This window comes from Morone saxatilis, unplaced genomic scaffold, assembly GCF_004916995.1.
Source record: "Morone saxatilis isolate NCDOM2014 unplaced genomic scaffold, NCSU_SB_2.0 Contig19, whole genome shotgun sequence".
Lineage (NCBI taxonomy): Eukaryota > Metazoa > Chordata > Actinopteri > Moronidae > Morone > Morone saxatilis.
Window position 1 is genome coordinate 16,997,352 of NW_023339751.1, and position 18,049 is coordinate 17,015,400.

General features: G+C 39.0%; 1 protein-coding gene across 1 annotated transcript in view; it reads right to left on the minus strand.

Annotated features, from left to right (window-relative positions):
* kcnh1a (potassium voltage-gated channel, subfamily H (eag-related), member 1a) overlaps nucleotides 1-18,049 on the minus strand; it is a 42,821-nt gene that overhangs the window by 21,772 nt on the left and 3,000 nt on the right. Inside the window, exons 2-6 of the mRNA XM_035664241.1 lie at nucleotides 14,785-14,908; nucleotides 10,739-10,845; nucleotides 10,240-10,368; nucleotides 9,008-9,126; nucleotides 8,428-8,820 (exon numbers count right to left, since the gene is read on the minus strand). Coding sequence (XP_035520134.1) covers nucleotides 8,428-8,820; nucleotides 9,008-9,126; nucleotides 10,240-10,368; nucleotides 10,739-10,845; nucleotides 14,785-14,908 — 872 coding nt within the window. The remainder of the gene's footprint in view (nucleotides 1-8,427; nucleotides 8,821-9,007; nucleotides 9,127-10,239; nucleotides 10,369-10,738; nucleotides 10,846-14,784; nucleotides 14,909-18,049) is intronic.

Consider the following 18,049-nt stretch of genomic DNA (forward strand, 5'->3'; position numbering starts at 1 on the left):
GTGACGCGAACGCCGACCCAGTCGGAGAAGCCGGAGCAGCCTTAAGTGAAGCTGAAAGCAGACTGCTGATCCCCTGAAATTAGAGCAGCGAAAGAGGAGACAGACGATAAGAAGGACCTTTTAGAAAACAGATATTTATTTAGAAAAAATAGTGAACTTCATATTATTTTTACAGTGTAAAGAGTACTTGCAATAGGTGCCGTTTGTGATTTAAAGTTAATGTTACCGAAAACCTGAAAATACTTAATAAGACCAGGATGGATACACAGATGAGCTGAACCCGTTGCAGGTCCCCCGTATTCAGAGTCTTATAAGACACTATATAACCATTTAAATACATGGATGTATAACAAGCATTCTAATGTATTTGCACGCAGTGGCTATGATTTAGAGATATGTGACTAGTTGTTCTTATTTAGGTTCAGTTGCTAGTTTAAAAGGTTGTGTGTTTCTTATTTTGCTTTTGTTTTCGTGATTGCGTAATTCAATGAATGACTTGGGCTGTCGACTGCAATTTCGTCACTGGGATTTAATGAAAGTGCAGCCCTGTGATTGGATCTCTGATGAATCATGACAGTGATGACTATTTGGTTTTTTGCCGTTTGAGGCTTCATTTGTTATTAATTTCCACCTTTAGGATTTAGCTACAGTCTGCTATAGAGCACAGACTGCTAATGTAACATGAATGAACTCTGCCTCAAAAAAGGCTTGCCAGGTTAGTTAAAGATGCCTGTGTATCACATAGAAGATCAATATAACCCACTATGAACATAAAGTATGATGAGAGTGAGTGTCGCTCTTTGTGCTGGAGTCCACAGTGGTAGGACTATTTAGGACGAAGAGATCAAGCGTGGCACTTGGATATCATAACGGCCTAGGAAAGAGAAAAGACAAAGACTGAACAGGCTTAAAAGGCTTTGGTAAAGAATACCACTGAAAAGTGTGAGTGAACCTGTGCCTGTAAAGTGCTACAGTCAGTAAATGATGGATGTTTATGATGGTGTTTATTTGTTTTTTCTTGATATGGTTTAACAGAATAACAAACGAAGATGAGATTCGTTGTTGATGTGTGTGGTGTGTATGGTGTGTGTGTGATGGTAGAAGCATTCGTGGGGGTGTTGAATTATAGCGTGGTGGTGAGTGTGGGGTGTCAGGTGGTGTTGTGGTAACCAGCAGCTAGAGTGGTTTTACTCAGCGGGGTGATGGTGTAGTGATGTGAGGGGACGCACGTGCCGGCTGCGCTATGTGATATATTCCCAGTGCTGTCATGTTTTGTGGGTGTGGCGTGTGTGGAGTGTGGTTGGGTATGTGGGTATGTGTGTGGTGTTGTGTGGTGGTGTGGGTGTGGTGTTGGGGTTGTGGGTGTGTGGTTGTGGTGTTGGTGTGTGGTGTGTGTTGTGTGTTGTGGTGGGTTGTGTGGTTGTTGTGGTGTGTGTGTGTGTGTGGTGTGTGGTGTGTGTGTCGTGTGGTGTGGTGTGGGGTTGTGTGTGGTGTGGTGCTGGGAGGGGCTAGTGGTGAGTTTTGTGAATGTGTGCGTGTGGGTCTGCAATCGTGCAGCTGACAACTGCGACGGGCTGGCGACTGTCAGCTTTGAGCTGGATGCTAGCGTGCCTGGCAGGCCTCAGCTGGTCTCTGAACAATACGTTTTACATGGCCTGAGCGTCGAAACGGCAATTCGCGAATGTCTGATCCAGTGCAGTTTGCTTGTCTGAGATGTGTCTGCTGCAAAGCGCTCTACAGAAAGCGACAGAGACGGTGTTGGAGAGGAAACGTTCGTTCATTGGAAGTGGATAGGTAAAAGCAGGTTTGCATGTAAAAGAAAGAGCAGTTCACATGCGTGTGCTGGAGGTATGTACGTTATTTGTTCTTCCGCCTAGTGAGAGGTAGAGCTGGAGACTGTCGGTGTCTGCACGCGTTAAATGTGAATGTGCAATTGTAGCTGGTATGCTTAGGCAGGGGACTGGGAAACAAGTGGGAAAACAGCTAGGCCTACAATCTAAAGGATGTACCTTACTGCATTCCTACAAGGTCATTCAGTTGAGAGAACAGTGGTTCTCAACTCTGTTGTCTGGGCGGCCCGCGCGCGCCCCTTCAGAGCGAAAAAGTTGACGCCTCCAATGGAATGCTTGTCAGCTTTGTGTGTTGAGAGTAGAGGGAACCGTTAAATGTCCACGTAGTGACGTGTATTTGTCTCCCTTATCCCGTAAGAATGATAAAACAGCGCGTAATTAAAGCGAGGATGATTGCAATCACTGTACTGGAAGTCTATAGTTGACCGGGCACAGGCGCCGCCCCACTGTATTGCTTCCTTCTTATAGAGTTAATTGTTGGAGGAAAGCAGGTTGCGACTGATTAATTTGGTGGCAGGTTATGGTAGCTATAGACGAAGGCGAGCAATAGCTCAGGTTTAGCATAAAGACGTAGAAGCCCAAGATAGCAGCAGGTTATACTACACTGCAAGAAACTCAGGTTTTTGCCCACAATTGCATGGATTTGCATAACAGTTTGGGGCAGTGGTCTGCATAAGGGGAACTGCGTGGTACCCAGTAGACCAGCTTTTTCATTCAGAGTTCATAGTAGTATAGTGATATATTAGCTATATATATTAATATATAATATTAGTAATTATTAGTATATTGATATGATATATATATACTATCATATATAGCCGGTTATATTATAAAATAATGGAGGGTCAGAGGTCAAAGGACCCCTTTGAAAATGGCCATGCCAGTATTTCCATTTCTAAAATTATGCCTAACTTTAGAGTGTTATTTAGCCCCCTTGTCAAGGGGTGTGTACCAATGGACGTATATGGTCATCTGGTTTTCTATAATACCAGGGAGGCCCACTACAACCTCTGAAAGACAATGTGAGAAAAAGGTAAGGATAGTGGGGCGGCACTTGGAAAACGCCCTTCTTACAGTCTTTACTGCTAAACAAGCTAATCGACGCATCTTCCTCTTGGCAAGAAAGCAAATAAGCATATCTCCCATTAAATTGAATTTATTATGCAGAAGAAGGCAGTAAACTTCCAAAAACGTTTTTCTTTTAAGCATGTTTAATGTCTATCACGTGTATTACTATTCAGTCCTTTTACGATTAACCTTTTTCTTTTTTAGCACTTTTGGTATTAAAAATTGACATTTGAATATCTGCCACGTCATGCCAACCTAGCAAACTCTTCAGCTATTAATCAGCTATTAAATGAACCTTGTCCCAATTTTGGAAATACATCTTGGAGGAGATATCCTTGAAAAATAACTTTCAATCTTCTTAAAACATTCCTAAAAAAACTCTTGTCAGAGACGCAAAAGTGAATAGCAGTTAGTCTATTTGATATTATCAACAACTATTTTAGGTTCAGGTAACAATTTTAAGTTTCATAATGTGTTCTACAATGTAAGATTTTGAAAAATAATAATGAAAAGCCTTTCCGACACCCAATTTGTTAGCTAGTTAATTCCCAAATGGGAAAAATATGCTGTTGGTGGGTAAAATAAAGAGATGGTTCTTATAATGCACAGCACACATGTTCAAAACTCCTTCTATTAAAGCATATTTTCCATGCCAGGATGACTTTTATTTTGAAATTTTAACAGTATCGCATCGCTGCAGTCAGTTTTTCACAAATGACACGTTATTTTTGACGTGAGGACTGAATCAGCTTTCATGCAGCTTTAATGACGCCGCTATTCATTTTCAAATTACAGAACACAATTGGATCGTTGTTATCTCCTGGCAGTGAAAAGCTGGAGCAGAAAAAAAGAAAAGACAAGCAGCACAAATCCTAACTTGCTTTCTGTGACATTTAATTCACGCATTGGTGCCTCTGCTGTCATACTCTCATCCAGCACCACAGCTGAAATGTTGGTGCAAGAATAAATGTCACAGGAAATGTGGAGCTCGATGGAGAGTTTATGTGACGTGTTTGTCAGGTGTGCATGTATGTCTACAAGTAAAATAAAAACACAAAACTGTTCATTATCATATTCTAATCAAACTGAAGCCTACTTGAGTGACAGCTCGGTGGTTCCAATTCTTCCCATCACGTCCCATGCATGAATACAGGCAGAAGAGGAAGGGGAGGGGGGGGAGGCCATGCAAACAGAACGGAGGGATGAAACAGAAGAAAAAACAAAAACGAAGCACAAGTAAGAGAGAAGACACTTGATCAGTAGTAAGCGATGAATAAACACATGAGAAAATCTATATTCAATCAAGATTTCAAATAAAAAGGAACATAAAAAACAACCATATCTGTGTTTGTAAAGCGTGTGCAGTATGACCAAAGCATGCTCTGGAAGCTCCGTTACTCTGTCAGCTCTTTGCTAAACACTTGGTACAGCAACATGAAGTGGTTTCCTTTGTTCCTGTTTTGGGTTATCAGTCATTAGAAACTCAAATGACACAATGACTATGAAGTTCAGTCAGTCTCGAGGTGATGTATGGCGCTTTAAGATTGCCAAGAATAACTTTGACAGCCGCTCCTCGTTAATGATCTTCCCTTCCCTATTTGGAAACCTGTTGGGGAAAACAGCCATCAAAGTTATTCATGTCAGTCGTTAAGGGTCTGTAGCAGCAGCAAGATGTTTCTGTGGCGGTTTAATAACTTGGGCAATTGTTTACTTGCTCTCATTTACCCTTGCCAAGGATTGCCTCAAAGCAATCTGGAGGAAATTGGAGTCACTGAGTTGTTGCTGAGACACACTGGAAGATGATTGTTGTTGTTGGTTTACAGAAACTGTGTCACAGGTAAAATGTACACTTGAATTTGATATAGAGCAAAAGTATTAAGCAGTAATGTAAAGTGTAGGGCTGCAACTTATATATATTATATACAATATATTATTGTAATTATAAAAAGAAAAGCACCAAATTTTCAAACCAAACATTGAATGTTTTAGAATTATGATAACTGACCAAGAAGATAAGATTATTTATTTATTTTATTTTATTTATTTATTTTTGGGGGGGGGGGGCTTTTATTGGTTCTATTAGATAGGCTAATGACAGTTGTAGATAGACAGGAAAGGGGGCAGAGAGAGAGAGAGGGCAAAACACGCAAAACACGTTTGATGACATTTATTCATCAACTAATCACCTAAATGACTGTTTCATATAGTATGACTGAGAGCAAAATCTTCACATATTCTCTTTTTATGGAATTGTTGAGTGTAAGAAAATAGTTGTTACAGGATAAATCTAAAGACTTTTATTGTCACCAACCCTTCTGAAAAGACCAAAAACAACAATCTATCCTGCTAACAACTGGTATTTGTGTAGCCAAAGCATGATATAGTTTAAAGGTCCAGTAGGTAACATTTAGGAGCCATTGGCAGAAATGGAATATAATATAATATAATATAAGTATGGAATGGATCAATATAAGTAACGTATGATGTACGTGTTTAAGTTAGGTGTATACTCACCGGAAAATTAACATGTTGTTGTGTTTTACCTTAGAATAAGCCATTTTTATCTACAAAGAAGGCAGGGTCTCTTTTGAGTCCGCCTGGTCAAACCACCATGTTTGTACAGTAGCCCAGAATGAACAAACCAAACACTTCTTTGCGGCCGCCATAGTGTTTCCTACACGCCTGGAAGGCAAGCGATATTTGATTGATTTCAATCTGAATGAAATTAAATGAAAATTTGCCACGTTTTATGCGGATGCCCAATCAGTGTCGATGGTAAATGTCGTCAGTTGAAGCAATAAAGTCCTCAGTGTGTACTATACTGATGCTGCCAGTGCCTACCAGTACCAGAATGAATTGCACACAAGCTTCTGAAGCCCACTGAGCAAACTATGTTAGTTAGGTGCTAATCACAATCACACAATGTTGCCAAGGAAATGGATTCCTGCAGTTTGACCATTTCTTTTTCACACGTAGCTACACTGTTACATTCAAGCTCCAAACTAAAATAGCCTGCAGCCTGTTTTACTGGCCTTTAATGGAGAGTGACAGCTTAAAATGGACAGGAAAAGGGGGAGAAACAACATGACGCAAAGGGCTGGAATTGAACCCAGGCTGCTGCAGTAAGGACTCAGCCTTAGTAAATGGGGTACCAGGTCACAAGCTGAATATCTTTATGTTTTGCAGAACACAAAGATATTCAACTTTTTATCAAACAAGCTGCAACCAGGAGATTTGTGACATTTTTGCTAATAAAATGACTTAATCTTTTATCCAAGTTGTTGTCAATTGACCAACTTATTCCAGATTTAGACACAGCCTGAGTTCATCATAATGAAATAATAATTAATAATAAAATAATAATTTGTATCCCAAAATTAACAGTGTGGCTATATCATGTGTTTTTAAATCAAACTATATAGCCAATACTTGTTATTAAAATATTAACTTGTTTTTTTTTTCCTTTCTTGGGAACACCAAAAAGATCAAACAACACCAGCATACTCCTTTAATTCAGAAAAGGTTGTTGTTTTTCTCTTTTGCTGACCCCTGACTGCTTCTGCTCCGGCCACTTGAACTTGTCAGCATTTAGGATGCTGAAGCGTTGAAAGACTAGAAAGGGGACAAAATGCTGGACCTGCATATACAACTGGTGCTCGTGGGCCACCAACAAAACCTCTCTTCTAAAGCATTACCACAGCATTTCATTTTACCTTGTACTGTATGTGCTGGCCGACAGCCCCTGAGAGCCAACATACACTGTGCTGCTTGCTGTGTGACATACCGCAGCCATAAATGCAATCACAGCATTTTACACATCCACGCTGATGCAACAACACACACTCATCATGAGATGTGACACATGTAAGCACACACAGGCACACAGGCACACACAATGATGCATTATTATAATGAAAACCAGCAACTGCAGGACCCTGAGGCTCCACTTTATCACTCTGTGTGTGCGTGTGTGTGTGTGTGTGTGTGTGTGTGTGTGTGTGTGTTGGAAGAAATAACTTAAAGGAACATTTGGTCCTGATTCAGAAGCTGTTGTTGCACCACAAAGATATATTTTAAGTTACATACAGCAAGAGATAAAATGTAAAACACATAATATTTTAACATGCAAGTATTCTGTAAAGTTATTTTTACCCTCAATTAAACGAATACAAGGATGCAATGTTATGTCATAACTGAACAACAAATAAACAAACAATCTTCCTTGGCCAAAGAGAGAGAGACTTACAGTAACCCTTCTAACACCACCGTACAGTCTAATTTATTCACATATATAAGTAGATAGTAAGAGTGTAATTCATCCAGTTTAAACTGACCAACTCCAAATGCTCCTTTGGCAACATGACATGCGCAATTCACAGCACATTTTCCCATGATTCAGTCCTTTTGTCAGCTGTCATAAGGTGTTAATGGTTTTAGGGCATCAGTGACACAGCAGAGGGCTGAACAGTGCCTCAGTTTAATAATGTAACACTCCTTCCCCAATTAAAATGTGCCAATTATCTCAAGATCCTGTGATAGCTCTCCAGCAAACACTCCTCATTATGGCCGAACATTTATGAATTCACAAACAAGCATATTATTATGCTGCTCGTTCCGCTCGTTTTTCCCCCCCATTATAAAAAAACAGCAGCCAGTAAGCAGGATTTGATATACAGTGGTTATTTAACCTGGAGGAGTGTCTGCAGACCTTATGGATGGGCATTTAGGGGCCAGGCTTGCCCCTTGATGACCCCTACAGGTGCTGACTGATAATTAGCAGTAGTAGTAATTAGCGGCATACTATTCCAATATTTTAAGCTTAGAACTTGGCATAATGTTATTGTCCAGAACCAATCTGGCTGGTCTGTGCAGATGCATAGCTCTGTTTATTAAAATCCTACTGAATGCATATACTGATTATAAACTTTCAGGATAAAAGAGTCAGTTCAAAGTAGCCCATACAATTTAATAACTGCAGAAATGTTACTATTGCTTTCTTTTTGTTGATATATCTGTAAGGCTGTAGGCTAGAAGCAACATATGTAGTATGCTTAGATTTGAGAGCGCCAGTAAGAGTACCCACAAAAAATTGAATGCCCCCGCCTTCCCAACAGTCATGCTGCCGGGTCTGAGTGCCTGCATGGGAACCTAATAACCTGTCAGTCACCTCTAGGATTTTACAACAATTTTGTGGCAACAGCCTGAGCAGACAGAGCACAAGTACAAATGTGTTCAGCATTAATGAAAGTAACAGTAACAAAACAAATTTCTCCCTGAGGATGATTGAGATAAATCAGTTTTTTGTTTACAATAATCTAAGACAAAGAAAATCAGCCAATCCTCATATCTGAGAAGCTGGAACTGACAGACGTTTGGAATAAAGACTTAAATTACTTGATTATCAAAACAGTTGCTGATTAATTTTCTTTCAATCGACTAATCTATTCATCAACTAATCGTTTTAGCTCCATATACAATGCCAGCACAAACACAGAACCACCGGGCTCACCTCATCGACATTCTCAAAGGCGTTGATGACGTCGTACGGCAGGCAGGACAGCAGGTCGATAACAAACCAAGTCTTCAGGTAGTTCATTCGAATCAGCTTGGGGTCGGAGATGACCTCGCCGGCGGGTCCAACGAACGTGGTGTGGAAGTTTAAGACTATGTCCACCAGGAAGATGACGTCCACGATGCTGTCCACCACCAGCCACGTTACGTTGTTCTGCTTCGTTTTGAAGGAGACGTTGTAGGGCACCATGATGGCTGTGTAGAAGGTGAGGATGAGGATGACCCAGTCCCACGTGGTCTTGAAGAGGCAGTAGTGCAGGATGATGTGAGGAGGGGTTTTGGGGGTCTCCTGTTTGTACTGAGGTAGGATGTCAGAGCCCAGCTGCAGTACCTGCCGGAAAGCAGTGAGTCAGGAAAACTCAGAAATAAACAGATAAATAAAAATACACAGCGGGAGGCCAAAAATACTGCAATTTGGAGCTTGAATCACATCTTCATGATGGTGACTATAGCTCACCTGCTCATGAGAAGTGCTGTGTAAGTCTTGTTTGTTCTCTAGTATACAGTACAGTACATACCTCAGCTAAGCGGGAGTGCTTGTGGACATTCTCTCCTTTGTGAACTGTAGGCTGCAGCTGCTGTAAGACTCCTCTGCTGCTTGTTAGAGCTCGAGTCAGTCGGGCAAACTTTCCCCAACCTGAGGATTTTAAACACATACAGTACGCACAAGTTTGACATGATGATTTTTTTCAAGTTTCATGGTGCTGGATATTTCTTGGGGCAACAGGATTTTTTGTGGGAGTTGTGAAGAGACTGACAGAATGAGGGTCTGAAAATACTTTTTTTCCAGTACTGAACAATTTTTTGATAACAGAGCTTATCAGACTTTATTATCGCCATCAGTGGCTTCAAAAGGCGTCAGGTGTGTGTTTGAATAAATTGACAATATCTGACTGGCTTTATCTCGAACATCTGAAAATCACCCCAATCGCAAAAATCACCGAACTGCTCCTTGACACTATTTTTGCCACAGTTTAACAACGACACATTACTTTTTCATTTGCTATTGAAGACTGTACAAATGTAATTTTAACTACTCCTGTTATGCATCTGGTAAGGGCAGTGAGGCCACAAACACCCATGCTTCCTATTGTCCCATGTGAGAGAGACGGCTACAGCTTCACTGGAAGTCTTTTTCCATACACATGTGCTGACTTGGCTTCATTCGTTTTGACTTGCTTTAAGGAGTGTCTTTAACTTATGACGTGTTTGTCTTGAGCTGACGTTTAAAAGCAGGGCCCTCTTTGGCACGGCTGTTGGTAGCCAGCTACTTATCATGAATTATCATGAATCGTCACTGAAGGATCAAAAAGCCCGTTTGGAGGCGGGTTGGGTGTGCTTTGACCTGACTCCAGAGATGGCCCATCTCGGGTGCAACTCGGCACAACTCGGTGCCTTTAAATTGGTAATGGAAACAAATCAATGCAGCTTTCAACAGCCTTTGGCAGAGTGCTACTTGTTTATGCTGAAGCCGGAGCTACAATCTCACTTGTTTGCATTGTGTGCTGATGACATCATGATGAGGTGCGTATTTGACTGAGTTGGTAGTTGCCAGAGCAGATGCACAATGCACAGGGCCGGATGGAGATCGTTGGCAGACTAATGTTACCTCTGCCTATCTCTTTTTATTATCTCTGTATGAAGTTTGATTTTAATCACTATGAAGCACAATTAACTGATTGGCAGCTTCAGGAAGGCATCCTTTTTGATAGACAGCATGAAGGTGAACAAATTAAACGTGTCGACTGACCTTTGGAAGAATCGTCTTCAATGGGCTGTTTAAAGGCCGTGATGTCACTGAACGTGCAAAGAAACAGGACCACTTTTTCTTGTTCATTTCGAATGGGAGCAATCTTCACAAAAAACCAAACAGGAGTCCCTGAAAAGTATAAAAAGCCAAATTTTCAGCTGCATCATCTGCTTATTTTTAGAGGAAATGACACCCAAGTACACAAGAAGCAGAAATCTTGATTGCAGTGTAAACTAAAATGTTCAAAACTTTCCACTTTCCACACCTGCAAGCAGAGGGAGGTTACACCTGCTAGTGGAAACAAACAGCACCACATTTTTCTGGGGAAGGTTTCTCTGGTCTGGCTCTCAACCAATTAGCACATTTCTACACAGGTATAAATGTTCTGGGCTGCCTTTGAACTCGGCTGTATGTAACAGAGGCTCTGAATACATTTGCATGACAAGAGAGTGGATCTTCACATTTTTTCTCTTTCCGCACACATGGCGTTGCTACTTACTGTTCTTTTTGTACATCAGTATTTCAAACGAGTTCATTTCATAATTCTCGAATGTTAGTCGCACTTTTTCTGTCGTGTCCTTGTCCGTGAGCTCCCCGTACATGAAGCTGGAAAACACAAAGGGAGATAACAATTTGAATATTTAATAGACAGTGGCACATTACAGAAGCCAGCTTGTTCTTGCACTAAAGAGTGCTGAGGAAGGCTCAAATGTGTGAATATCTTAATGTGTTAGTTGCCAAGTATTCTCTGGATACATTGTGGTATTTTGTTCTGATCTCAGTTGATTTTACCGCACCTTTTTATGTCTCTGTGTTGAACCTTTCCTCTTAAAATGAACTGTTTATATAGAGTTATACCTTCACTATGTAGACTAGTTACCGAGACCTCTAGAGAGGTGTGCTGCAGAATTAGGCTGTATTAAATGTAGAGCCGAAGTAGATTAAAACGCATTGAAATGTATCCTGAAAATATATATAAAAAAGAGAAATGCAGCCTGGTGTCTAATTGGCTAAATACAAAGTTCCTCTCAAAAACAAATTAAACCTGAAGATGGGTCAAGCAACCATGAGCACATTTAACTATGCTGCAGATACATTCATCTCACTTAGCTTGTTACTGCCACCCTCAGTGGCAGCCTGTTCCAGCATGGTCTAAATATAACTCAGAGTTTGTTATGAAATACAAAAGAAAGGCTAAATTTAATGAGACTCCATTCTGACGCTGCAGAGAGTTTTCAGACCAGTGCTTGATGTAATATCACTGATGACTGTCTTCTCTCTCTCTTCTTCTTCTTCTTCTTCTTCTCCCCCCTCTTAGCCGGGAGGAATGTGACTTCCTTCAAAGAAAATAATTTCTCAAATGATTTTGTCACGCGTGAAAAATTCCCACAGGTTTGTCACTGTATGTTTACAGAATCCAGTATAGAAAAAAAACATATACATAATTGAAGAGACAAAGAAAACAGTGAGAGCAGTAGAGACGGAAACAACATCTTTGATCCACACACACCTACAGCAAAAGAGGCTCAGATATTAGACTGTAACACTTTGTGTTTGAGTCCTCCTCAAAAACATCAAACATCCACACTGAATGTTTTATGTCCTCGTAATCAGGCTCCTAAAGATGTTCTTTGACAGAAAATAAAAAAAGCTGAAAGACCACATGATTAAAGCTATAGAGGAATATTTGAAGAATAATCAAAGAGGGCAGTGACACCTTCTAAAGCTGCTCACCAAGAACCGACTAACCCACTGTTTAGTGAATTATAGGTTCTAAAATCTAAACGCTTTTAAAATAGTTCAAATCATGTATAACGGAAAAAAATATTATCTGTTACCTGAAAGCAACCAAAGGTCAAAACAGAGGGAAACATGATGCGAGAGGAATCTGCATGAAAAAAAATTGTATTTAAAAGGGGTTAATACATGAAATAGGGAGAAAGTGACAGCGTAGCGCAATTTGTAAGTTTAAAGTTTTTAAGAGTCAGTGCTAGCAGCTCTGTGGGGTTGTACTTTGAGTTAAATGCTAACATCAGTATATACAGCTGAGGGTGATACCCTTTGTTTTATAGGTGGTCATAAACCAAAGTATTGAACAAATTAAACTAAACTTAATGTAGACCTTTCACTGGTGACTGTACTAATTATTTTTGCAATGCCTTTTATTTGTAGAATATTATCGCTTTCTGACTTATAATCACTGTCGTTGAGTTTGTTTATGATGCATAGCTAATTCTAATCACACTCTTCGTTTTGTGACATTTAGGTCAGTTTTATACATTTACACAGATCTCAAAAACAGAAGATTTAGCATAAGACTTCACTAAAACAACCTAAAAATAAATCTAAAACAAATCGTCACACACACTGTTCAATATTTGCATTGGCAAGTGTTCTGAAGCTTATGCTTAGGGACCCAAGGGCCTAAATCAGTAATAGCCGCAGTGCTGGCTGTGACAAACACCACCTCCCACAACAGAAGAAATCGCCCACGGTTTTCAAATCTGGCAGTACCAACTGTTTCCATGTGATCCTATTAATATAGTGGTTACCGACATGCTTATTACAGGCACAATTAACAAAAGTCCAGAAAATGTTCAGTCGAACAGGAATACTACTAATTTTAGGAGTTCTTTTTATTGCTTTATGTGAACAGGTTTGGAGAGAGCACCACAGACACAATCCACACTTTCACTCAGTAATGTGGAAGCAGTTTCAGTTGTTACAACCTGATTACATCACAGAGATTTTCAGTCTTAGTTATCTGGTTTCTATCTTTGCAAGAGAGAAAAAAAAAAGTATTTTATGTAAATAAAATACCACTCAAAATAAATTCGAATTTTGAGTGGTATTCTCATTCACTTCAATATAGCAGAATATGCTATGATTTTAACTTCCTCTGCTAAGATGCTTTGCTGAAGGAAATTGGGAGAATTGGTTTCCTCCCAATCAGGTCTACTATATCGACTATACTGTCCACACTTTCATCATTATAGTTCCCAGAGCTATAACTGTATTTGATTGGATGGACTACGATGAAATTTGGTACATTCATGATACCCAGAAAAAGAACCCTGAATATTTTAGAAATCCCCTGACTTTTCCTCTAATGTCACAATGACGTATATGTTTTGTGATTTTGAGTATACTACCAAATACCAATACTTTGATTTATGAGTAGATACCTGCAAAAATTCAGTTGTACTTTGTGTTTAGTNNCTAACACACTAAACTAAGATGATGAACATGGTTATCATACTTTTTAAACATCTGCATGTCAGTACGAACATTGTGAGCAGGCTGACGTTGTCATTTAGCTCAAAGCACCACTGTGCCTAAGTCAGTGGTTCTCAAACTGCGGGGCGGGTCCCACTGGTGGAGCACTGAGCCACTGCAGGGATGACCAGGGGAAAAATATGGAGTGAAACTAATTTGAATGAATATGATTTATGTAGGGAAGATAAACAAGAGTTTGCTGATGCTATTGTGCTGACCTTTATTTCACTGAAATTCAACTTGGATCCTTTTTTATTAGTTGCATTCCCTGTCATTATTGATTGATACAAATTGTGGGGAGTGAGGCGTGAACATTTCTCAGCTTCCGACGGGGGGCACGCTAGAAAAAGTTTGAGAATCGCTGACCTATACAGCCTCACAGAGCTGCTAGCCTGGCTGTAGACTCCTAGTCTTCACTGACTGATTGAATTACCACATTACTGCAGCCGTTGCCACTAACCAGAGTCAATTCTCACTATAATAAATAATTCATATGTTTGTTTATAGACTCCCCCTCTCATCCTTGTTAATTAATGAGGAACGATGCAAAAGAATAAAATCTGACAACACAGCACATGAGCAATGGTGGCATGCATAGTCCATTGTTTCCTTTTCACTCAAAATGAGCCAAAACGTTCCATAGAGTCCAAAGCCAGAAACACAGACACAGGCACTGACTCAGGTGCTGTATATATACAGTTTTTGACCGTGCTCCGACTACATTATCCTCTTCAAATAAGTCTCTCTATCAATTACCTCGAAATAAGGGTGCTCTGCCTCGGAGGTGAATACACAAATAGAATTGAAAACGGCTTCTACAGTGGCACGACTATAAAATAAACTCATTGTATTTTCAGATAAAACAATGACAAACCACTACAAAACTGCTATCATAGTACTTATAAGTGATAAATGCCACAGTCCCTGTTTATATGATGCAAGCATCTTAGTGAGAGCCCCACACAACGTTTTACTGCAGGCACTTATGACATTAAGGCAGCCTTGTAAAGGAAGTCGTCTTCTCTCTGACTGTAGTATAACAGCAGCAACAGCATGATTATTTTTCAGTTTTATCAGCCAAAATGAAGCTCGTCCAGAGTTTAGTTGTACCAAGATCTTAGTGTCAATGGCTAATCTTGTTCATCTAACACAGTAAAATATCTGTCAAAAGATTTCATGCCAGTGCCAAAATAATAACTAATTATATAGATTTGCCTCTTCAAAATTAGTTCATCATCTAAACTAACACACAGAGATCCTCTTGCCTACCTGCAGGTGCTGCTTTTCTGCATCACCTCAGCTCTGTGGTAGCCCGACAACTTGCAGAAACCATCATTGCTGTAGACGATGGGCCAGTCCACTATCTGAGCGTTTCCCAGGACAAAATTGGTATCTGTTTGAAAGTAAACGGGAAAGAAAGGGGCAAATAACTTGAGGGATTGCAGTACTTCCTAAAAACAACACAGAAATAGTTAAACTATCGTTTGGGTTGGGAAAAGGTTGAAGCGTATAACATTTGATCTAAATCAAAGTCAAGGATTTGGTGGAACTGCAACTGAAAACAGAAGTAAGTTATTCAGAGAATTACAGGACGCAACTATAAAGCAAATGTATAGGCAAAAGTATATTTTAGATTTAATTTCTATGTGTCAAACATTTTTATTGTAAAGCAAAGCAAATGTCTATAAGAAAAGCGCCACACATTAGGACTTCATTCTCAACACAGGTTTACAGGGAAGAGAGAATGGCCACGAAACCTGGAATATGATTTTACTTTGATGTTTACTTAAAATTGTTTTTTGAAACTGATTTCTTGTTTAAAAATGTGCGTGTGTCTTGTAATGTTTCCACTATCATTAAAAAGATTGAGTAACCCTGCCTTTAAGAGCTACTTTAAAGGCACTTAAATAATTTCATTAGTGTCCATGATGGTCTACGGCCCATTACACACTCCACAGGGCGGTATACACAAATGTAAGTCAAACACAAAATCTTTGCATAGTAAACATCTTGTGTTATCTCTTTGTGTCTCTTACTTTCAGAGGTGTTTGGGGGGTAAAACAGTGAATACTTATGTTTGTCATTAGTATTCCTTATTGTCAATTACAGTCTAATAATAATATCTGCTGTCATCGATTTTTAAATGTCATGAAGTAATGGCATATTTTGCATTTTCAAATAACAGCAAGGCCTCCGAGCAAGACTTATTCATGGTCAAAATGTTAATAAACCTAAATAATCATTGGGTTGCATGTATATTTTTAATGGCCTATTTTGCTTTGATCCTATTTTTAAACCTCAGTGATTTTTTAAATTAACATTCACATACTGTTACTCAGCGTCACTACTTAAACTCAGAATGGTCCCCATGTCATTATACATGAAATAAAGGAGAACGCTGGAGTTTTTAATTTAAAATAAAAATCTTTTTGAACTAAGAATGATTAATAAAACGTGTAAATGATTGTGCTGTGTAGTATTTGCCTGAGCGCAACAGAAATGGCTACATACAGAGTGTTGTGTTTTTAAAAAGGTGAGGACATAATGGGATATACATTACAATTACTGAGTCAAATATTAATATATGTTTTGAACACGAAAGCCATCAATGTTTTTCAATGTGTCCCATTTAAAAATACCATAATCGTACTTTAATAACGTGCTTGATGCGAGACTTCAAGACAAATTAGATGTGATAGCTCATTTACACTTTTGATTTGACAAAAATGATAATCAAGGCAATGTGCATAAAATGAGTCTGCCAAAGTACAAAGCAGCAAGCAAAAGCTTTGTTCTATAGCTGAGATCATAAAGATTTTTCAAAATATGGATTGTATTCCTTGATTGTTTTTGGCATAAATCATAATTTCGGCAATTTTGGCAAAAAAAGGAGCAGATGTAATGAGTTAAAATCGGACAGAAGAAGCGACAATTACAGGGGATAAAACCTCAAGAGAAAGAATTCAAAGCAAACCACCCTGCTATGCACACGGACTACAACAATGTGACGACACAGGGGTGAAAGAGCAGGAGAAGCAATTAAAAACACCTGGCACAAAACATATACGGAAAATGCTATTTTTATACAACATATGAACACACACAAGGGCAAAATGAATGATTATATCAAAATAAAACACACTGAAATGATAACCAAAGCATGAGAACACTAGCAGAATATGATATGAGACGTTCCATGCCAATGTGTTATTTTACAATGACCAGAGTGGCGTTAATCTTGTGAGTAAAGAAGCATAAAGTCCAAAGCTCAATGATTGTTATTAGCCCTGGATTTGTTCATTCACTGCTGTGTTGCAGCAATTTTTAAAATCTAAAAACATGTCTAATTAGTTAAGTGCTTTGTAAATTAACAGCATTTGGTATAGAACATTTAGTGGTACATTAATAGATACTGTAAGGAAAACATAAGCAGCACACCAAACTAAACTTTATAGTACCTGTCTGTCTATGTGACAGTGTCCAAACTGAAATTTTTGAAAAGAAAAGAAGGTTAACAGATCACAGAAAAACATCTGTTGAATGTCAGACAAAAAAAAAGATGGGACGTGTCAAGCAAAAGAGAGACACAGGTGGTAACAACTTGATCGCTGTGAATTCGTCAATCCTCTCCGTGTTGCTCTAAACCTGAACGGAAGCTATGGGCTAAAAACATGACAGTTTGTTCAGACTGAAGGTTAACAATGGCACAGTTGACAGACACAGCTAATTTGTACAGAATTGTATGCCATTAAAGTATTACAGTGTAGACTTTCTGCTAGTTAAAGCTGCATTCATCAATTTTTCACCACTAAGGGGCAGATAAACTCAGAAATAAGCTGACGGACACACAGCTAGACATTGCCTTATTTGTTGGAGTTGTGTTTCTCACCATCTGATGAATCACTCTACTTTTAGCTTTGTTTTAGTCTCTACCAACTTCTGAGAAAAAACATTTGTCTCTTTAGCTGCTGTTGTTTGCTGAAAACAGCTGTAATAGGAAATCTGGTTGATCAGAACAGGGAGATTAAACAAAACATTGAATGTTATGTAAAATCAAAATAACAAGTTAAACAAAGCTAAAAATCTCCAAGTAATCCCAAAGTACTCCCAACAAGCAAATGTAGTCATTCAATGTAAAAATAAAAACTACTGATCAATGCAGCTTTAAAAAGGACCACATATATTAGAAATAAATTTTTTTTAAAAACTACTGGCTATAAACCTTTTCGTCATAGCAAGAACAGTTAGTACAGGTGTAATTAAAATCAGTTGCTCTGACAATAAGGGGCTCCATGCCATGCACACATACTTCACCATTGCAGTGTATACTCTATATTTATCTACTTTCAAAATAGAGTAGGCCTCTGTCACCCACTCAATCTAAGCAGCTATGACAACACATAAACACCCTATATGACACACAAAATAAGAAATGGTGCTGAAAACATTTTAAAACGAGTTCAAAAATGAAATTATCGACCAATTAAAAGTGACTACAGATGTGCAGTCATTTTATTAATTACTTTTTTGATTG